This window comes from Cervus canadensis, chromosome 4, assembly GCF_019320065.1.
Source record: "Cervus canadensis isolate Bull #8, Minnesota chromosome 4, ASM1932006v1, whole genome shotgun sequence".
Lineage (NCBI taxonomy): Eukaryota > Metazoa > Chordata > Mammalia > Artiodactyla > Cervidae > Cervus > Cervus canadensis.
The window spans coordinates 46,380,185-46,403,893 of record NC_057389.1 but is presented as its reverse complement, the minus strand read 5'-3'; the positions used below and the strand labels follow the sequence as shown (position 1 = coordinate 46,403,893).

The window sequence follows — 23,709 nt, the reverse complement described above, 5'->3', positions numbered from 1 at the left end:
ACAGATGTGGAAACTGAGGCTCGGGGAAGTAAAGAATAGCTTGCCCACAGCCACGCAAATCCTCAGCAGACCCCAAACTCTACCCTAGTCAGATCTTTCTACCTCTGAAGTCTGAAGCTTTGACCACTACACTTGAACCTTTTGGATTGAATCCTGGCCCACCCCCCCACCCCCTTCAAGTTTCTTGCCCTGAATCAATAGAAACACCCACCATGGTATGAGAAACATCCTCTGTTCACTCATCTGGAACCATTACGTGGCCGTGTTCCTGGCCTGCGTGCAGGCAGGATGCACCCTCTGGTCTGCTCATTGTTGTTGTTCAGTCACCCAGTCATGTCTGACTCTTCGCAACCCCATGGATTGCAGAATGCCAGGCCTTCCTGTCCCTCATCATCTCCTGGAGTTTGCCCAAGTTCATGTCCACTGCATTGGTGATGCCATCCAGCCATCTCATCCTTCTGTCTTCAATCTTTCCCAGCATCAAGGTCTTTTCCAGTGAGTTGGTTGTTCGCATCAGGGGACCAAAGTATTGCAGCATCAGCATCAGTCCTTCCAATGAATATTCAGGGTTGATTTCCTTTAGGATTGACTGGTTTGATCTCCTTGCTGTCTAAGGGACTCTCAAGTCTTCTCCAGCACCATAGTTCGAAAGCATCAATTCTAAGGCACTCTGCCTTGTTTATTGGTCCAACTCTCACAACCATATAGAAAGACCATAGCCTTGACTATATGGACCTTTGTTGGCAAAGGAATGTCTTTGCTTTTTAACACTTGTCTAGGTTTGTCATAAATTTTCTGCCAAGAAGCAATTGTCCTCTAATTTCATGGCTGCAGTCACCATCCATAGTGACTTTACAGCCCAAGATAGCACTGAGATTCCATACTGTGATTCTAATCTCAGATCTCATCCACCTATAGACCTTTGTTCTTGCTCAGGCCACAGGATCAGTAAGACTGTTAAGAACCTTGAGATGTTCAGATATAAGACTAGTTCCAGGGACTTCCCTGGTGGTCCAGTGGTTAGGACTCCATACTTTCACTGTGCTGGCCCCATGTTCAATTCCTGGTCTTCGGCGAAGTAAGATCCCACAAGTTGTGCTGAGGCAAAAAAAAAAAAAAAAGACTAGTTCTTGCTTTCCTCCCCAGGTTGTAAGAAGAACCCTGAGTTAATCTTCAAACAATTGAGAACAGGGCTGACTGAATAATCAGAATTTGGCTAGGCCCCTTCCAAGATATCATTGCCTAAAAGAAAACTTGCAGGGCACTGCCTGCAGACTTTCAACTTGTTGTAATAGCCATCAGCAGGCAAGAGGTACTCTTCCAGGATGAGAGCCTCCAAAATACATCTTTCTAACACTGGCCCAGGCATGTGTAGCTCTGGCCTCCACTACAGCTCTACCATAAAGGTGCTGCCATCCTGGGAAAGGTACTGCTCCTCTTCCCACCTTGGAAAAATAGGTACTAGAATAGAGAGGACCTCCAAGGGACTGAGGACCCCAGGGTCTGGGCTTTTCATTCCCGCTGGATGCTGAGATGCAAGCCCAGCTTCCCTTGAGTTTGGACCCACACAACTTAAGTGAGGACAGTCTAAACTGCTTGATGTCTCCATAGAGGGTGGAACAAATGGGATTTAAATAGTGAAAGTCTTTTATGACCCTTTAGAGTAAACAGAGAACCGTTTTTTCAGTTTTTTATGGCAGCTTGGAAACTTGGAGTGTTATCAGAATCATCTGGGGAGATAATAAAGTACACAGACACTCAGAATTATTAAAGTAAGGAGAATTTTGGCCTTTGTATTTTTACCAAGTTCCCTAGGTGGTTCTGATACTGACCAGAGTTTGAGTTCCACTCAGGTGGTGCAGTGGTAAAGAATCTGCCTGCCAGTGCAGGAGATGCAAGAGACGTGGGTTCAATTCCTGGATCGGGAAGATCGCCTGTAGTAGGAAATGGTAACCCATACCAGGGTTCATGGAAAATCCCATGGACAGAGGAGCCTCTTGGGCTATAGTTCATGGGGTTACAAAAGAGTCAGACATGACTTAGTGACTAAACAACAGTGCATAGTAGAAACTCCAAAATAAAATAAACAAACAAAAAATACTCTTCCCTCACATAGTTTATGTGTTTCAAGACTTTGGGGTTTCTTATGTCAATCAAATTTCCAAATGAATTTTCAGGCCTGCCATTCCAGTTCTACAAGGATTAGGTCATTAGCCAGTGCAGTCGCCCACTGACCGTGCACCCTGAAGGACATTCAGGAAGCATTCTGTGCTTTGACTTGGGTCTAGATACTTAAGATGCATATCTAAAGAATAATTTCAATGCACTCAGGTTCTTATATCTTCCCATCCAAAGAAAAATACTAAAATTAACTTGGAATGTGTATTTTTTGTGATTGGCAGTATCTTTTGATGTTTGGGCTATGTGTTTTTTTTCCAGCAGGAAAAACTCATACATCCCAGCTCCTCCTCCCTTATCTCTTTGGAGCAGTTCCTCAGAAGTATCTGAGAGGCTGTCTCCTGGGCTATAGTCCTCAGTAAGGTCCCAGAATCAAACTTAACTCACAACTTTGACACTGTGCACTTTTCTTTCAGTCGTCAGTTTTGGTGACCATGAAAGGATTCAGAGAAGGCTCTTCTCCTTGGACTGAACTCTATGAGGGTCGAGTCTTGGTACTAGCAGAGGCCCCTCATGCCTGGCTGCCTCTTTGGTGTGTCCAGACAATTTGGGTAAAACTCTCCTGGATCTTGGATCTCCCATTGTTGGCTGGTGATCCTGTTTTATTTGGTGGTGGATAAATTCCTCGCTGTGGGGAGTAGGTTTTGCTTGATCTTAGTTTCAGAAGAGAACCTGGGTTGCCTCAGTTGAAAAACGCTGAGTAGGTTTAGACTGAGTGATTAGGTAGGAGATTGGCCTGTTGATTTCCTGTTGAATTGGCTACTTTAATTGAGTTTGTCAGAATAAAAGTGGAAATGTTGCACAAGAGTTTTCAGCTCTGAAGAAGAAAAGGAGCATCTCCTCCTGGCCAGCAACGACTTTCTCAGGCAGTGAGAAACTTGCAGCAGTGGTGGAGGCAAGTCCTCATACCATGTAGCAGTCCTATCGGGAAACCCAGTTATTTAGTTTTAAAAAAAGAACTTGTTCCTCTGGGGAACCACATTTAAGAGCTGGCCACTGAATGATCTGAGCACCCACCGTAGTTTCAGACTGCCAGAGGGAGAAATCAAGACAGGTAAAAGAGCTGCAAGAACTCTACAGTGACAGAGCAGTTAAGCTCACAGACAGCACATAATTAGTACATAATTAGTAGCAGATTTATCCTGACAAACTAACAAATAGGAAACAAAGCTTTCAAAAAAAAAAAAGGAGCAACAGATTGCCAGTTTCCAACTACCCATCCAACTAACACCCCAGCCCGGTTCATGTAAGTTACCTATGGAAATTATCCATAATTTCAGACAATTGTTATTCAGTCGCTCAGATGTATCCAACTCTGTGATCCCATGGACTGCAGCATGCCAGGCTTCCTTGTTCTTCACTATCTACTGGGGTTTGCTCAAACTCATGTCCATTGAGTCAATGATGCTATTCAACCATCTCATCTTCTGTAGGCCTCTTCTCCTCCTGCCCTCAATCTTTCCCAGCATCAGGGTCTTTTCCAATGAGTCAGTTCTTTGCACCAGGGGGCCAACGTATTGGAACTTCAGTTTCAGCATCAGTCCTTCCAATGAATATTCAGGACTGATTTCCTTTAGGACTGACTGGTTTGATCTCCTTGCTGTCCAAGGGGTTCTCAAGAGTCTTCTCCAGCACCACAATTTGAAAGCATCAGTTCTTTGGTGCTCAGCCTTCTTTATGGTCCAACTCTCTTCACTTGTTAAAGAAACTGAAATATATCTGTATATGAACATGTAGGCATGTTCAGGAAATATTATTGTGGAATATGAAATGCTCAACACATTAAATATATCATTTTTCTAAAAATAAGAAAGAAACCACATATACACAGAACCACAGACTAACACGCAAACACAGAAAATACACATACAAACATACACACTGCTATGGTTTGAATGTTTGTATCCCTCTGAAATTCATATATTAAAATACTAATGCCCAATGTGATGATACTAGCATATATGGCCTTTAGGAGATTGCCGGGAGCCAACACACGAGACCCTACCCCTAAAAAGGCCATAGGGGAGAAAACCTGACGGGCAAGGCTGATCAGGTTTTCAGGGGTTTCGAAAAAGTCACCTCACGAGACCCCACCCCTAACAAGGCCATAAGGGAGAAAACTTGACGGGCAAGGCGGATCAGGTTTTCAGGGGTTTCGAAAAGGCCAGCTCACGAGATCCCACCCATGACAAGGTCACGAGGAGAAAGCCTGACAGGCAAGGCAGATCAGGTTTTCAGGGATTTCGAAAAGCTGCCCCCAGCGCTCACTTTAAAGATGATATCTGTCTTTCTGATGCCTGCCTCAATGGACTACTCCCTAATTTCTCTGACACAGGCAGGAAGGCCTTCCCCAATCTCTTCCCAAATAAGAATCAATTTAGAACTTTAATCAATAAGTTTCCCAGGTGGTGGTATTTTATGAGATTATTCACGGTGAAAGGAGTGTTTTAATTTAAACTCCTTTGCTGGTAGTTATAGGTGGTTATTGGGTTAAGATTTGCTATGTTTTGCTTGTTGTGTTTTTGCTTTTAATGTGCTAAGGTTGTGTTATAGAAACCATTGTTAATATAGTTAAAGATCTAGAGAAATAAGGACTTAGCCCTAGTGTGGTAACAATGAGATGGTTGTTAATTGTCAGTCAGGAGTGCTAGGCAGAAGCTGCCTCACCAAAGTCGCAGAGTCAGTATGGGGTAAACTTCTTAGATAAACGCAACTGACAACTTTTGCAGAAAGATTAATTTTTGTATTAACAAGAATATAATTCTACTCTGTACTATTTCCCTATGACACTGTTACCTTTCAGTTAAGGTCACCATAAAAACAGGAAATAGGTTTACATTCACCTGACCTGCAAAAATGTTAATAGGCCCCAAGGCCAGAAGATAATGTACAAGACCCTCATAAACAAAGAAGTATGCAGAAAACGCCCTGGTTTCGTGAAGGACAAGGTGACGTAATGTTAAACTATCTTCCCCTTAGAAATGTACTAACTTAGGGTATAAAAGCTATGGTAAAAAATAAAGCATTGCCAGACTCTTCCAGACTCTCTGCACCCCCATCTGGTCATTCTCTCTCTCTCTCTCTCTTTTTCTCTCTCTCTCCCTCGCAGACTTGGCCCTATCAAGGCTAGTCTCACGTGTCTTCTATCTCTCGCCGACGCCATTCATCCTGAGGGTACCCCCTGGATCCTGCTGGGGCTGGCAGGAGATGATTAGGTTATGAGGGTGGAGGCTTCATGAATGAGATTAATACTTTTGGAAAAGTAACCCAAGACAAAATGAGAAATTACAATCCACAAGAACGTCCTCACTTGACCAAGCTACTACTCTGATCTTGGTCTTCCAGACTCTAGAATTATGAGAAATAAAATTCTATTATTATAAGCCACCTCATCTGTGGAATTTCATGTAGCAGAGTGAATGGACAAAGACATACACATTATATCTATGTTTGTATATGCTCAAAAAGGTCTGAAAGAATTTATAATAGTTCCTCTTATACTGTAGAAGTATAAGTGGAGACCTATGGGTGGAAACAGGGGTTGGAATTTTGTTTTAATTTTAAATGTTTTCATTTTCAAAGACATACATGCTATTTTTGCAGCAAAAATCAAATATTTTGAAAGAATATGTTAAGAATGAAAGCGAAAGTGTGAGTGGCTCAGTCCTGTCCAACTCTTTGTGACTCCATGGACTGTAGCCCACCAGGCTCTTCTATCCATGGAATTCTCCAGGCAAGAATAGTGGGTAGCCATTCCTTTCTCCAGGGGATCTTCCCAACCTAGGGATCGAACTTGGGTCTCTCGCATTGCAAGCAGATTTTTTACCATATGAACCAGGGTATTATAGGCCAATATCTTTGATGAATATAGATGCATAATGTCTCAATAAAATATTGGCAAACTCAGTCCAATAACACATAAAAAATATCATGCACCTAACCAAGTTGGAGTCATCCCAGGGTCACAAGGATGGTTCAATATACACAAATCAATTGTTGCGATGTACCACATTAAAAAAAAATGACAAAAACCACATGATAATCTCAATAGATGCAGTAAAAGCATTTGCTAAAAATTCAACATCCATTCATGATAAAAACTCTTACCAAAGTGGGTAGACAGGGAACATATCTCAACATAATAAAAGCTATTTATGACAAACCCACAACAAATATAATACTCAGTAGTGAAAAACTGAAAACCTTCCTACTAAAATCTGGAGCCAAAGATGCCCACTCTCACCACTTCTATTAACATAGTATCTGAAGTCCTAGCCACAGCAATCAGGCAAGAAAAAGAAATAAAATGTATCAAATAGGAAGAGAAGAGGTAAAATTGTTTTTATATGCAGATGACATGATACCACATATGGAAAACCCTAAAGACTCCGCACAAAAGTTACTAGAAAGGATAAATGAATTCAGCGAAGTAGTAGGATACAAAATTAACATACAGAAATCTGTTGTATTTCTTTACACTAACAATAAAATATCAAAAAGGAATGTAAAAAAGAAAACAAACCCTTTTAAAATTCATAAAAAAATACTTAGGAATAAAACTGACCAGGAGATAAAAGGCTTATCTGTTAAGAACTATAAAACATTAATAAAGGAAATCAAAGATGATTCAAGGAAATGGATGGAAGGATATCCCATGTTTTTGGATTTGAAGAATTAATATTGTTAAAATGGACATACTACTTAAAGCAATCTAAAGATTTAATGTGATCCCTATCAAATTACCCATGACATTTTTCACAGAACTAGAAGAAATAATCCTAAAATTTACATGGAACCATAAAAGACCCAAAATTGCCAAAGCAATCCTGAGGAAAAAGAACAAAGCAGGAGGCATAATCCCCCCAAACTTTAGATAATACCCAAAGCTACAGTAATCAAAACAACATGATATTGGTACAAAAAACAGATCTATGGGTCAATGGGACAGAACAGAGAGTCCAGAAATAAACCCACACATCTCGAGTCATTTAATTTTTGACAGAGGAGGCAAGAATATATAATGGAGAAAAGACAGTCTCTTTAGCACGTGATGTTGGGAAAGCTGGACAGCCACACGTAAATTAATGAAGTTAGAACACACCCTCATACCAAACACAAAAACAAACTCAAAAAGGCTTAAAGACTTAAATATAAGACATTATGCCATAAAACTCTAGAACATAAGTAAAATATTCTCTGACATAAATTATACCAATGTTTTCTTAAGCCTCTCTCCCAAGGCAATAGAGATTAAAGGCAAAAATAAACAAATGGGACCTAACCAAACTTACAAACTTTTGCACAGCAAAGAAAAACATAAACAAATGAAAAGATAACCTAGGAGAAAATATTTGGGAAAAAATATTTGCAAATGATGTGACTGACAAAGGCTTAATTTACAAATTTCCAAACAGCTCATACAACTCACTAACAAAAAGACCAAGTGACCCAATCAAAAAATAGGCAGAATATCTAAATAGACATTTCTCCAAAGAAGACATACAGATGGCCAACAGGCATATCTGGAACAAGGTCTGACACTCAGACTTAAAGTGTTGAATGAATAAGTCTGGAGGACTCCAGTTACTCATAAGCTTTGAGAAACTCTCTTCTGTCACATCATCAATTCATCATCTTCTGGAATTTTAATACTAGATGGAGACTGAGCCATCATGCCTTGCAAACCGCTTCAGCAGAAAACATGTAGGAAAGCACAGTGCCTAGCCCTCAGCAAACGTTTGCTGTATAAATGAAGGAAGCAACAGAAGTTCTCTACATTTATGAAGACTTCTCCTAGCTTTTGTCTCCTCCTCTCAGATGTCAAATACTCACAAGTATGTAAATTCAAATCAGGCACAGACAGACAAGGAAGTCTAAATAGCCAATAAACATATGAAGAGATGATCAACTGTACCGAAACAATGAAATGAATTTTCTTTTTCTTAAAAGTCAGATTGGTAAGCATAAAAGGTAAAACACAAAAGAGGTTTAACAATAGCAGGTGCTGGCAAAGGTGTGAGGAAAGAAGTCCTTTCATACTCTGTTCAGTTCAGTTCAATTCAGTCGCTCAGTTGTGTCTGACTCTTTGCGACCCCATGAACCACAGCATGCAAAGCCTCCCTGTCCAGCACCAGCTCCTGGAGCCTATCCAAACTCATGTCCATTGAGTTGGTGATGCCATCCAACCATCTCATCCTCTGTCATCCCCTTCTCCTCCTGCCCTCAATCCTTCCCAGCATCAGGGTCTTTTCAAATGAGTCAGTTCTTCACATGAGGTGGCCAAAGTATTGGAGTTTCAGCTTCAGCATCAGTCCTTCCAATGAACACCCAGGACTGATCTCCTTTAGGATGGACTGGTTGGATCTCCTTGCAGTCAGTCCAAGGGACTCTCAGGAGTGTTCTCCAACACCACAGTTCAAAAGCCTCAAATCTTCAGCACTCAGTTTTCTTTATAGTCCAACTCTCACATCCATACATGACTACTGGAAAAACCATAGCCTTGACTAGAAGGACCTTTGTTGACAAAGTAATGTCTCTGCTTTTTAATATGCTGTCTAAGTTAGTCACAACTTTCCTTCCAAGGAGTAACCGTCTTTCAATTTTAATGGCTGCAATCACCATCTACAGTGATTTTGGAGCCCCCAAAAATAAAGTCAGCCACTGTTTCCACTGTTTCCCCATCTATTTGCCATGAAGTGATGGGACCGGATGCCATGATCTTAGTTTTCTGAATGTTGAGCTTTAAGCCAACTTTTTCACTCTCTTCTTTCACTTTCATCAAGAGGCTCTTCAGTTCTTCACTTTCTGCCATAAGGGTGGTGTCATCTGCATATCTGAGGTTATTGACGTTTCTCCCTGCAATCTTGATTCTAGCTTGTGCTTCATCCAGCCCAGCGTTTCTCATGATGTACTCTGCATATAAGTTAAATAAGCAGGTGACAATATACAGCCTTGATGTACTCCTTTTCCTATTTGGAACCAGTCTGTTGTTCCATGTCCAGTTCTAACTGTTGCTTGCTGACCTGCATACAGGTTTCTCAAGAGGCAGGTCAGGTGGTCTGGTATTCCCATCTCTTTAAGAATTTTCCACAGTTTATTGTGATCCACACAATCAAAGGTTTTGGCATAGTCAATAAACAGAAATAGATGTTTTTCTGGAACTCCCTTGCTTTTTTGATGATCCAGAGGATGTTGGCAATTTGATCTCTGGTTCCTTTGCCTTTTCTAAATCCAGCTGGAACATCTGGAAGTTCACAGTTCATGTATTGCTGAAGCCTGGCTTGGAGAATTTTGAGCATTACTTTACTAGCATGTGAGATGTGTGCAATTGTGCAGTAGTTTGAGCATTCTTTGGCATTGCCTTTCTTTGGGACTGGGGTGAAAACTGACCTTTTCCAGTCCTGTGGCCACTGCTAAGTTTTCCAGATTTGCTGACATATTGAGTGTGGCACTTTCACAGCATCATCTTTTAGGATTTGAAATAGCTCAACTGGAATTCCATCATCTCCACTAGCTTTGTTCATAGTGATGCTTCCTAAGGCCCACTTGATATCACATTCCAGGATGTCTGGGTCTAGGTGAGTGATCACACCATCGTAATTAACTGGGTCATGAAGATCTTTTTTGCATAGTTCTTCTGTGTATTCTTGCCACCTCTTCTTAATATCTTCTGCTTCTGTTAGGTCCCTACCATTTCTGTCCTTTATTGAACCCATCTTTGCATGAAATGTCCCCTTGGTATCTCTAATTTTCTTGAAGAGATCTCTAGTCTTTCCCATTCTATTGTTTTCCTCTATTTCTTTGCATTGATCACTGAGAAAGGCTTTCTCTACTATTCTTTGGAACGCTGCATTCAAATGGGTATATCTTTCCTTTTCTCCTTTTCTTTTGGCTTCTCTTCTTTTCACAGCTATTTGTAAGGCCTCCTCAGACAACCATTTTGCTTTTTTGCATTTCTTTTTCTTGGGGATGGTCTTGATCCCTGTGTCCTGTACAGTGTCACGAACTTCTGTTCATAGTTCATCAGGCACTCTGTCCATAGTCTATCAGATCTAGTCCCTTAAATCTATTTGTCACTTCCACTGTATAATCATAAGGGATTTGATTTAGGTTATACCTGAATGGTTTAGTGGTTTTCCCCACTTTCTTCAATTTAAGTCTGAATTTGGCAATAAGGAGTTCATGATCTGAGCCATAGTTGGCTCCTGGTCTTTTTTTTTTTTTTTTGCTGACTGTATAGAGCTTCTCCATCTTTGGCTGCAAAGAATATAATCAATCCAAGTTCGGTGTTGACCATCTGGTGATGTCCTTGTATACAGTCTTCTCTTGTGCTGTTGGAAGAGGGTGTTTGCTGTGACCAGTGTGTTCTCTTGGCAAAACTCCATTAGCCTTTGCCCTGCTTCATTCTGTACTCTAAGGCCAAATTTGCCTGTTACTCCAGGTGTTTCCTGACTTCCTACTTTTGCATTCCAGTCCCCGATAATGAAAAGGATATCTTTTTTGGCTGTTAGTTCTAAAAGGTCTTGTAGGTCTTCATAGAACCATTCAACTTCAGCTTCTTCAGTGTTACTGGTCGGGGCGTAGACTTGAATTACCGTGATATTGAATGGTTTTCCTTGGAAACGAACAGAGACCATTCTGTCATTTTTGAGATTGCATCCAAGTACTGCATTTTGGACTGTTTTGTTGACTATTAAACATACATTTACAAAACCACTTTGGAGGACAATGCAGCAGTAAATTTTTTTTCAATCACTCAGAAATTCGAGTGTCAAAGATTGAGTTAATCATGTTTTCAGAAAACTCTTATTCTGCCATCATGGGTCCATGCAAGGTCCTACCTGGGCTTACTCACTCATCTTACCCCTTTATTTAGACAAGTGTTTTGAACTGAGGGCAGTTTTGCACCTCTTAGGAATGTCTGGCAACGTCTACAGACATTTTTGCTTATCACAATTGCTACTAGCATCTAGCGAGTAGAGGTCAGGGAGACTGCTAAACATCATACAATGCACACAACAGTTCCCCACAACAAAGAATTATACAGCCCAAGATAACAATAATGTAGAAGTAGAGAAATGCTGATTTATACCATTCCTTTCCTCACCATAAACAACAATTCTGATTAATTTACTGTATACTGTTTCATACTTACTCTTCTAATGTGTGTATTGTTGCTTTGTTTCTGTGTATGCTAAATGTAAATGGTATTATGTGAAAATCTCATTCTGTTTCTGCTTTTTAAAGTTAGCCTCTATTTTTATACTTCATTGACACTCCTAGGTTCACAGATGCTGTTAAAACTAACAACAGATGTGCCTATTGGCCCAGCTACTCCACTCCTTGTGATTGATGTACCTTGAAGAACCCTCCCTATGCTTCCTAAGAATGCATATGCAATAATATTCTTTGTAGCACTGTTTGTAATAGCAGAATATTGTAAACAAATGTTTTAGAAACACAAGTTTGATTAAATATGACATCTGTACTTTCTTACTCAATATCAGCTTTCTTGAGGCCAGTATCTGATTTGGATTTCTTCTAAGTGGTGAGCTGTCCTGTGTACTGTAGGATGTTTAGCAGCATTTCTAGCCTCTACCCTCTAGGTGCCAGTAGTACCATAAAACCTAGCTGTGATCATCAAACAATGTCTCCAGTCATTGTCAAATGTTCCCCCGGGGAAGGGAGTAAGGAATGCCTCCGGTTGAGAACCACTGCTGTAAGAAGAAGGAAGGTAAATATATAAATTTGAGGGACTTTTCATGGAATAATGACAATCATTCCTTATATTGATATAGAACTTGGGAGATTTTCTATAATCTGGTTTTCTAAAAATGATATCCAATGTATACAAATAAAAAATATACATTAGCAAATAGGAAATGAAAATATTTACAACTCTACTGAAGTGAAGTGAAGTGAAGTGGCTCAGTCCTGTCTGACTCTTTGTGACCCCATGGTACCATGTTCCTCCATCCACGGGGTTTTCCAGGCAAGAGTACTGGAGTGGGTTGCCATTTCCTTCTCCAGAGGATCTTCCCAACCCAGGGATCAAACCTGGGTCTCCCACATTGTAGGCAGATGCTTTACCACCTGAGCCAGCAGGGAAGTCCAACCCTACTACCTAAGATCAACTGTTATCTCCTCTTCTAGACATACAAAATACACATAAACACTCTCACACACATTCATTTTTTTTTTTTTTTACAAATAATACTGCATAAAACCTATTTTCCTACTACCTGCCATTCTTAATTAATATGTCATTAGTAGTTCTGGATGTTACACTACAGCATTTTAAAGTCTAAAGGGAAACAGAACAGAAATTGACCCCATTTTAGAATGAAGTCATTGAGGTTTAGGAAAGTTAAAAAAAAACCTCCAGTTAACAATAATAATAATCTGTTTTATTATCAGCTCCAACTATCAACAAAGATTTAGGAAAAAAACATTCAAGAAGCTAGGGCATAGTCTTATTTTTTTAACCCTTACTTTTATGCAAAGGAATTAAGACTCTATATCCAATAACATTACATAACGCTTTAGAGAAGACAAGTGTGTGCTGATCTTCTTGGGTTTTCTTCTGATCAGTGGTGTATTACTCCTGGTATATGTGGAGGTTGAGAACAGGAGAGGGAAAATCCTGCTTTTATTGTGACCGAGACACAATGAACAGGGCCGCCCTCTAGTGGTGCTTCAACATCACCATCCTGCTTGAAGCAAGATAGCTTCTTACCTTTGGCCTCAGCTACTTTTTGAGTCAGTAAATTCATGTTCCTGAAGGTGTTCAAGCTCTTAAGTTCAACTCTAAAATGTTATGAATGTTTTTAACTCAAGGCTCCCAGATGACAAGCTTCTAGAATTCTGAGGTTCTATGACTTTAGTGGAGAATCTTGAGGTTGTTATCCTGATGTCCTCTACAAAAGACTGATATCACAGACAAATATCTATACATGTATGTAAGCGTGTGTGTGTATGCATCTCACATCTTCTATATCCATTTATCTGTTGATGGACACTTAGGTTGCTTCTGTACTTTAGCAATTATAAATAATGCTGCAATGAACACTGGGATGCATATATTTTTTCTAATTCATGTTTTTGATTTTTCTGGATATATACCCAGGAGTGGAATTCTTGGGTCATACAGTAGTTCTACTTTTAGTTTTTTGAGAAACCTCCATACTGTTTTCCATAGTGGCTGCACCAATTTACATTCCCACCAACAAATGTACGAAGGTTTGCTTTCCCCCACGTCCTGTATGGCTGCTTTTGAGTTATAATGGCTCGGTTAAGTAGCTGCAACAGAGGCTGTATGGACTGAAAGGCTACAATACTTGCTATCTGGCCCTTTAAAAAAAGTTTGATAACACCTGGTTTACAGCAAAAATAGCAGCAATGTATCAGGGTTTATAGTTTACATAAAAATAAACATATGACGAAAATGGCTGAAAGACAGAAGGGAGGATTTGGTAGTATACTATTGTAAGGTTCTTATACTACATATGAAATGGTATATTATTATTTGAGTGTAATCCATGATTAACTAAAGATGTGTATTACAAACCACTGGGCAACTACTAAAAGAGGTATACATAACAAAACAGACTCTTAATAAATACTCAAATAACCCAAGATAGAGCAGAAAGAAGAAAAGGCAAACAAAAAAACAGATGAAACAAATAGAAAACAATTATCAAAATGTTAGATTTTAGTCCAACCATATCAATAATCACATTAAATATAAATGCACAGATTAAAAGACAGAGGTAGTCAAACTGGATATAAAAGCAAGATTCAACTAAATGTTCCCTACAAGAAGCCCACTTAAATTATAAAAACATATATATATCTGTTAAAATTAAGGGATAAAATGTACTTCATGCAAACGCTAATTTAAAGAAATCTGGAGTGATTGTATTAATATTAGATAAAGTAGACTCTGAAACAAAGAATCCTGTCAGAGATAGACATTTTGCAGTGTTTAAAAGATCAACTCATCAAGACAAATCTAAATAATGTAAATGTGCATGCATCTAACAACAAGGCAAAAACTGATACATTTAAAAGAAGAAACAGATAAATTTACAAGTATATTTGTAGACTTCAATATTCCCCTCCACTCCAGTAATCAATAGAATAGGTGAAAAATCAGTCAGGATATACTAGACTTGAACAACACTATCAATCAACAGCCTACTTAACATTTATAGTACATTTCATCTAATGCCATCTAATGTTACATCTAGTTGTTTTCAAGTACACATGCGCACACCAAGATAAACCATATTTTGGGCCACAAAGCAAACCCACAGATTCATAAGTATTTAAATCATGAAAAAAGAATGCTCTCTGACAAAAATGGAATTAAAGTATAAATCAATAACAGAAAGATGTCTGGAAACCTACCAAATGTCTGAAAATTAAACAACACATTTCTAAATAAGCCATGCATGAAAGAGACAGTTGTAATGATAATTAAAAAATATTTTGGACCGAATGAAAAGAAAGCACGACATCAAAATGTGTGGGATACAATTAAATCAGGGTTTATACCAGGCTCAGTGGTAAAGAATTTGCCTGACAATGTAGGAGACATGGATTTGATCCCTGATCTGGGAAGATCCCACATGCTGTGGAGCAACTAAGCCCATGCACCACAACTGTTGAGCCTGTGCTCTAAAGCCTGGGAGCTGAAACTATCCAGCCCACGTGCCACAACTACTGAAGCTCACAGGCCCTGGAGCCTGTGCTCTGCAACAAGAGAAGCCACTGCATGAGAAGCTTGCGCACCACAGCTGGAGAGCAGCCCAAGCAACAGTGAAGACCCAGCACAGCCATAAATAAATACATAAAATTATTTAAAGAATGAAATATAATGTGAGTCATAAATGTGCAAGTCACATATGTAATTTAATTTGTCTAGTATCCACATTGAAAGCAGCAAAAAGAAAATAGGTAGAATTAATTTTAAGTACTTTACTCAACATGATATATCCAAAATATTACTATTTCACATGTAACAATATAAAAATTATTAATGAGATATTTTATACTTTTATACTGAATTCTCAAAATCTGGTGTTCATTTTACTCTATGGCACATCTAAATTCAGAGTAATCACCTTTCACATACTTAGTAACCACATTTGACTACTCTATTAATGCAGGCTCGGAGGACACTTTATAGCTTTGAATGCTTATATCAGAAAAGAAGGTAAGCCTCTAATCAATGATCTAAGCTTCCATGTCAAGAAAATTTAAAAAATTTCACCCAAAGTAAGCTGAAAGAAAGAAAAAATACACATAAGAGGAGAAATCCATGAAATTGAAAACAGAAAACCAATCAATGAAACCACAAGTTAGTTGTTTCAAAAAAATCAATAAAAGTGATAGGACTTCTCTGGTGGTTAAGAATCCACCTGCCAATGAAGGGGACATGGGTTCAAAGGGGATCTTTGGTCCAAGTAGATCTCATATGCTGTGGAGAAACTAAGCCTGTGTACCACAACTACTCAGCCTGTGTTCTGTATCTCCTGAAGCCTGAGCTCCTAGAGCCCGTGTTCTGCAACAGGAGTAGCCCCTGTTTGCCGGAACTAGAGAAAGCCAGTGCACAGCAACAAAGACCTAGCAAGGCCAAAAATAAATAATTCATTTTAAAAATAAAATGATAAAGCTCTATCCAGGCTGATCATGTCTGCACATAATTCCAGAAGCTTCATAGATCGTTGTTCAGGTTCTCAGATTAAGCCTTTTAAAAACAGAGGGCTCAGTATTGAATTCAGTTTCCATCCTGCTCTAGAACTTTCACTATTTTTAGTGCTTGAAGATATTATGATCATTTCTTTAAGTTGACTAATGTCAAATCTGATTCCCTGGTTTCTTACAGTTACTCTTACCTGGGAACGCCTGTGTTATCTGGATAGTGGTGTTTCCTTTCTGTGTATATCTGTTGCTATTAACAACCCCATCAATTCTCTCTTCTTTCGGTGTAGAACCCCATTTTTAATTTACAGTATCATCCTTCTCTTACTGCATCAGTATGTTGGTGGCATTGTCAGTCAGAATGCCCCAACCTTCCTTGCCCAGTGGATGAGCATGTGTGATTGGACTGACTCTCCATAGAATCTGCATCTTGAGCAGAAAGCCCAAGGACAGAAAACAGGTGGAGGAAACTTATCTTAGAGACAGAGTCTCTTCATTCCTCTGACTTCAATCATAGGCTCCACCTAATTTCTGACTTTTTAAAGATCTGCTTCTTTGACTCTGGAGCTACCCTCAAACCACTTTGTTTTAGCGTAAGTTGGCCAGAGTTGTATTCTGCTGCTTTCCAACAAAGAACCTAACTGACTGATGAGATCTTAGATTCAGCTTAATTCTGAAAAGACGTGCTCTGCCTGGAATTTCCCTAGGGACAGCCTGGTGACCTGACCCTGTGGAATCTTCCTAGAGATGTCTGGAGCCTGGTGGAGAAACAGGAGAGAAGCAGGACTGCCTGCCTTTTACTCACATGTCAGACAGATTATGGCAGTGCAAACCCCCAGATCTACAATGAAGGTCCAGTGCTTCACTATCCAGGAAACAGAGAAGTACGTGATGATTTCCGAGGGGAACACAGAACTGCATGGGGTAGGTGGGGTAAATACCATCCAAGGAGAGGAGTCTTACGGACTCTACCATCTGTAAAGCAAAAGGAATCAGGGAAGATCCATTTGCAGATACCAGCAACCCCTGGAGGACCTGCTGAGGAAGAGGGAAACCAGAATATGGGGCAGAAATTAAGAATTGCCAAAACTGCCTTAAACAATCCATTAAAGCCCCTAATATACAGCAATGTGTTTAGCGGCCATAGAGTAGAAAATATTATACATGTATCTCTAGGCACAAGTGTCTCACTTGATGAAGGGCATGAAGGGACTAAGGCTTAAGACATAAGTTGTTGGTCCACATCTCCCACCTCAGCTCCTTTAGAAACATCTATTCAATGAATGTGGTAAAGGGTGAAACTGCCTGCACCTCAAAAATAGCTGTCTCTTTCATAATTGAATCAGCATGAGTTCAGAGAATGTATAATATGTACATTGGAAAAAATGGATTGAGTTTCAGGAGTTTGAATTCTAACTCAACCTCTCAGTTCATTTCAGTGGCTCAGTTGTGTCCGATTCTTTGCGACCCCATGGACTACAGCACACCAGGCCTCCCTGTCCATCACCAACTCCCAGAGCTTGCTCAAACTCAAGTCCATCGAGTCGGTGATACCATCCAACCATTTCATCCTCTGTCGTCCTCTTATCCTCCTGCCTTCAATCTTCCCCAACATCATGGTCTTTTCAAATGAGTCAGTTCTTCCCATCAGGTGCCCAAAGTATTGGAGTTTCAGCTTCAGCATCAGTCCTTCCAATGAATAATCAGGACTGATTTCCTTTAGGATAGCCTAGTTGGATCTTCTTGTAGTCCAAGGGACTCTCAAGAGTCTTCTCCAACACCACAGTTCAAGAGCATCAATTCTTCAGTGCTCAGCTTTGTTTATAGTCCCACTCTCACATCCATACATGACTACTGGAAAAAACCATAGCTTTGACTAGATGGACCTTTGTTGACAAAGTAATGTCTCTGCTTTATAATATGCTGTCTAGGTTGGTCATAACTTTTCTTCCAAGGAAGCAAGCATCTTTTAATTTCATGGCTGCAGTCACCATCTGCAGTGATTTTGGAGCCCCCCAAAATAAAGTCTGTCACTGTTTCCATTGCTTCCCCATCTATTTGCCATGATCTTACTTTTCTGAATGTTGAGTTTTAAGCCAACTTTTTTGCTCTCTTCTTTCTTTTTTCATCAAGAGGCTCTTTAGTTCTTCTTCACTTCTGCCATAAGGGTGGTGTCATCTGCATATCTGAGGTTATTGACGTTTCTACCGACATCTTGATTCCAGCTTGTCCTTCATCCAGCCTGGCACTTTACATGATATACTCTGCATATAAGTTAAATAAGCAGGGTGACAGTGTACAGCCTTGACGTACTCCTTTTCCTATTTGGAAACAGTCTGTTCCAAATGTCCAGTTCTAACTGTTGCCTCCTGACCTGCATACAGATTTCTCAAGAGGCAAGTCAGGTGGTCTGGTAATCTCTTCTCTTGAAGAGCTTGCCACAATGTGTTGTGATCCACACAATCAGTCTTTGGCACAGTCAATAAAGCAGAAGTAGACGTTTTTCTGGAACTATCTTGCTTTTTCGATGATCCAATGGATGTTGACAATTTGATCTCTGGTTCCTCTGCCTTTTCTAAATCCAGCTGGAACATCTGGAAGTTCACGGTTACATACTGTTGAAGCCTGGCTTGGAGAACTTTGAGCATTACTTTGCTAGCGTGTGAGATGTGTGCAATTGTGCAGTAGTTTGAGCATTCTTTGGCATTGCCTTTCTTTGGGACTGGGGTGAAAACTGACCTTTTCCAGTCCTGTGGCTACTGCTGAGTTTTCCAAGTTTGCTGGCATATTGAGTGCAGCACTTTCACAGCATCATCTTTTAGAATTTGAAATAGCTCAACTGGAATTCCATCACCTCCACTAGCTTTGTTCGTAGTGATGCTTCCTAAGGCCCACTTGACGTTGCATTCCAGGATGTCTGGGTATATATAGGTGAGTGATTACACCATTGTGGTTACCTGGGTCATGAAAATCTTTTTTGCATAGCTCTTCTCTGTACTCTTGCCACCTCTTTTTAATATCTTCTGCTTCTGTTAGGTCCATACCATTTCTGTCCTTTATTTAGCCCATCTTTGCATGAAATGTTCCCTTGCTATCTCTAATTTTCTTGAAAAGATCTCTAGTCTTTCCCATTCTATTGTTTTCCTTTATTTCTTTGCATTGATCACTAAGGAAGACTTTCTTAACTCTCCTTGATATTCTTTGGAACTCTGCATTCAAATGGAAACCACAAAAACCATAATCACAGAAAACTAACCAATCTGATCACATGGACCACAGCCTTGTCTAACTCAATGAAACTATGAGTCATGCCATTTAGAGTCACCCAAGATGGACGGGTCATGGTGGAGAGTTCTGACAAAACGTGGTCCACCAGGGAAGGAAATGGAAAACCACTGCAGTATTCTTGCCTTGAGAACCCCATGAACAGTATGAAAAGGCAGAAAGATCAGACACTGAAAGATGAACTCCCCGTATTGGTAGGTGCCCAGTATGCTACTGGAGATCAGTGGAGAAATAATTCCAGAAAGAATGAAGAGATAGAACCAAAGGAAAAACAACACCCAGTTGTGAATGTGAATGGTGTTGGATGTAAAGTCCAATGCTGTAAAGAGCAATATTGCATGGGAACCTGGAATGTTAGGCCTGTGAATCAAGGCAAATTGGAAGTGGTCAAACAGGAGATGGCAAGAGTGAACATCGACATTTTAGGAATCTGTGAACTAAAGTAGACTGGAATGGGTGAATTTAACTCAGATGACCATTATATCTACTACTGTGGGCACAAATCCCTTAGAAGAAATGGAGTAGCCATCATAGTCAACAACAGAGTCCGAAATGCAGTACTTGGATGTGATCTCAAAAATGACAGAATGATCTCTGTTCATTTCCAAAGCAAACCATTCAATATCACAGTACTCCAAGTCTATGCCCTAACCAGTAATGCTGAAGAAGCTGAAGTTGAATGGTTCTATGAAGACCTACAAGACCTTCTAGAACTGACACCCAAAAATGATGTCCTTTTCATTATAGGGTACTGGAATGCAAAAGTAGGAAGTCAAGAAATACATGGAGTAACAGGCAAATTTGGTCTTGTGCCGGGGTCCAGCCTCGGCAGGATCCAGGGGGTACCCTCAGGATGAACGACGTCGGCGAGAGAAAGAGAAGACACGTGAGACTAGCCTTGATAGGGCCAAGTCTATGTTTTACTTTTTGACAACCGGTTTTATACCTTTTCACAGAACGTTTTCAAGGTACAAGATGCTTACTCATGATTACACAGGATTAGCATTACATCATTTTGATTTTTAGGAAAAGCAGGATTTTTTTGCTTTCTAATTCTATAGTAATTCTTATCACATGATCTTCTGGCCTTGGGGCTATTAACATTTTATGCAGGTCAGGTGATTGTAAACCTATTTTCTGTTTTTATGGTGACCTTAACTGAAAGGTAACAGTGTCATAGGGAAATAGTACAGAGTAGAATTATATTCTTGTTAATACAAAAATTAATCTTTCTGCAAAAGTTGTCAGTTGCGTTTATCTAAGAAGTTTACCCCATACTGACTCTGCGACTTTGGTGAGGCAGCTTCTGCCTAGCACTCCTGACTAACAATTAACAACCATCTCATTGTTACCACACTAGGGCTAAGTTCTTATTTTTCTAGATCTTTGACTATATTAACAATGGTTTTTATAACACAACCTTAGCACATTAAAGGCAAAAACACAGCAAGCAAATCACAACCCAATAACCACCTATAGAATAATTTTTCTTATGTTTTCTAATAGGACTCCTTTACCCCTTAAAAGGGCTCTATATCTATTAGGGCTTTTATATAATCAGGTTCTTTATGCTATTTTATGATTAGGATATTATAAGCAATCATGCATATTAGTACCAAGGGCATAAATGCATTTGGCTAACAAACTACCAGCAAAGGAGTTTAAATTAAAACACTCCTTTCACCGTGAATAATCTCATAAAATACCACCACCTGGGAAACTTATTGATTAAAGTTCTAAATTGATTCTTATTTGGGAAGAGATTGGGGAAGGCCTTCCTGCCTGTGTCAGAGAAATTAGGGAGTAGTCCACTGAAGCAGGCAACAGAAAGACAGATGTCATCTTTAAGGTGAGCGCTGGGGGCAGCTTTTCGAAATCCCTGAAAACCTGATCCGCCTTGCCTGTCAGGCTTTCTCCTCGTGACCTTGTCATGGGTGGGATCTCGTGAGCTGGCCTTTTCGAAAACCCCTGTAAACCTGATCCTCCTTGCCTGTCAAGTTTTCTCTCTTACGGCCTTTTTAGGGGTAGGGTCTCATGAGCTGACTTTTTCAAAACCCCTGAAAACCTGATCCGCCTTGCCTGTCAGATTTTCTCCCTTATGGCCTTGTTAGGGGTAGGGTCTCGTGTGTTGGCTCCCGGCAGCCTTGGAGTACAGAATGAAGCAGGGCAAAGGCTAATAGAGTTTTGCCAAGAGAACACGTTGGTTATAACAAACACCCTCTTCCAACAGCACAAGAGAAGACTCTACACATGGACATCACCATATGGTCAATTCCGAAATCGGATTGAGTATATTCTTTGCATCCAAAGATAGAGAAGCTCTGTACAGTCAGCCAAAACAAGACCAGGATCTGACAACCAGAGTTCAGATCATAAACTCCTTATTGCCAAATTCAGACTTAAATTGAAGAAAGTAGGGAAAACCACCATACCATTCAGTTATGACCTAAATCAAATCCCTTATGATTATACAGTGGAAGTGACAAATAGATTCAAGGGATTAGATCTGATAGACAGAGTGCCTGATGAACTATGGATGGAGGTTCATGACATTGTACAGGAGGCAGTGATCAAGACCATCCCCAAGAAAAAGAAATGCAAAAAGGCCAAATGGTTGTCTGAGGAAGCCATACCGTGAAAAGAAGAGAAGCAAAAGGCAAAGGAGAAAAGGAAAGATATACGCATTTGAATGCAGAGTTCCAAAAAATAGCAAGGAGAGATAAGAAAGCCTTTCTCAGTGATCAGTGCAAAGAAATAGAGGAAATAGAATGGGGAAGACTAGAGATCTCTTCAAGAAAAAGGAGTGTGACAGGTTCAAATGGAGGGAAAGGTGTGAAAGTGTATCTCATTCTCAGGGAATGCCTCTAATTAACGAGTCTGGTTGCAGTGTAGAGAACATGGCGTGGAAACAGAGAGGGACTATTTTGAGTTGAGAGAGTGGGAAATTAAACTTGAAACACAATGGGCTTTGAATCTCAGACTCAAGTTTGGAACTCTTTCCTGTAGGCAATGCTATACCATTAAAGGCTTTTTGAGCATTACAACAACAGTCACTGATCTTTTCTCTGACTTGTGTTCTCTAAGAAGCAATGTATTTTTCTACTCTTAAAAAATGAGTTCCATGTGGTGAGCACTTCATGATCGTAGACTTTCAATGACCATCATTTCCAGCACCTACATTTTAGCACATACAAAGTATATCCTGATTTTAAGATGAGGCAAATGAAGTTCAGGGAAGTAGTCATCTAGATAGTGGTAGAGGCTGAGTTTAATGCGGATGACCATTATATCTGTCACTGTGGGCAAGAATCCCTTAGATGAAATGGAGTAGCCATCATAGTCAACCAAAGAGTCCAAAATGCAGTATTTGAGTGCAGTCTCAAAAACGACAGAATGATCTCCATTTCTTTCCAAGGTAAACTATTCAGTATCACAGTAATGCAAGTCTATGCCCTGACCAGTAATGCTGAAGTAGCTGAAGTTGAACGGTTCTATGAAGACCTACAAGACCTTCTAGAACTGACACCCAAAAAGATGTCCTTTTCATCGTAGGGTACTGGAATGCAAAAGTAGAAAGTCAAGAGATTCCTGGAGTAACAGGCAAATTTGACCTTGGAGTACAAAATGAAGCAGGAAAAGGCTAATAGAGTTTGCCAAGAGAACACACTGGTCATAGCAAACACCCTCTTCCAACAACACAAGTGAAGACTACACGTGGACATCACCAGATGGTCAATATAGAAGTCAGATTGAGTATATTATTTGCAGCCAAAGATGGAGAAGCTCTTACAGTCAGTAAAAATAAGACCAGGAGCTGACTGTAGCTCAGATCATGAAGTCCTTCTTGGAAAATTCAGTCTTACATTGAAGAAAGTAGGGGAAACCACTAGACCATCCAGGTATGACCTAAATCAAATCCCTTATGATTATACAGTGGAAGTGACAAGTAGATTCAAGGGATTATATCTGACAGACAGAGTGCCTGAAGAACTATAGACAGAGGTTTGTGATATTGTACAGGAGGCAGTGATCAAGACCATCCCCAAGAAAAAGAAATGCAAAAAGGAAAAATGGTTCTCTGAGGAGACCTTACAAGCAGCTATGAAAAGAAGAGAAATTAAAGGCAAAGGAGAAAAGGAAAGATACATGCATTTGAATGCAGAATTCCAAAGAATAGCAAGGAGAGTTAAGAAAGCCTTCCTTAGTGATCAATGCAAAGAAATAAAGGAAAACAATAGAATAGGAAAGACTAGAGATCTTTTCAAGAAAATTAGAGATAGCAAGGGAACATTTCATGCAAAAATGTGCTCGATAAATGATAGAAATGGTATGGACCTAACAGAAGCAGAAGATATTAAAAAGAGGTGGCAAGAGTACAGAGAAGAGCTATGCAAAAAAGATCTTCATGACCCAGGTAACCACAATGGTGTAATCACTCACCTATATATACCCAGACATCCTGGAATGCAACGTCAAGTGGGCCTTAGGAAGCATCACTACGAACAAAGCTAGTGGAGGTGATGGAATTCCAGTTGAGCTATT

At 39.9% G+C, this 23,709-nt stretch overlaps 1 protein-coding gene across 2 annotated transcripts in view; it reads right to left on the bottom strand.

Annotated features, from left to right (window-relative positions):
* The window catches only part of SLC36A2 (solute carrier family 36 member 2), a 62,240-nt gene that overhangs the window by 31,323 nt on the left and 7,208 nt on the right, over positions 1–23,709 (bottom strand). Inside the window, exon 2 of one of the 2 annotated variants that reach the window (XM_043464917.1) lies at positions 16,688–16,857. In XM_043464917.1, coding sequence (XP_043320852.1) covers positions 16,688–16,826 — 139 coding nt within the window. In that variant the 5' untranslated portion in view covers positions 16,827–16,857. Of the gene's footprint in view, positions 1–211; positions 362–16,687; positions 16,858–23,709 lie in introns of those variants that run through there. The other variant, XM_043464919.1, reaches the window with a different exon arrangement.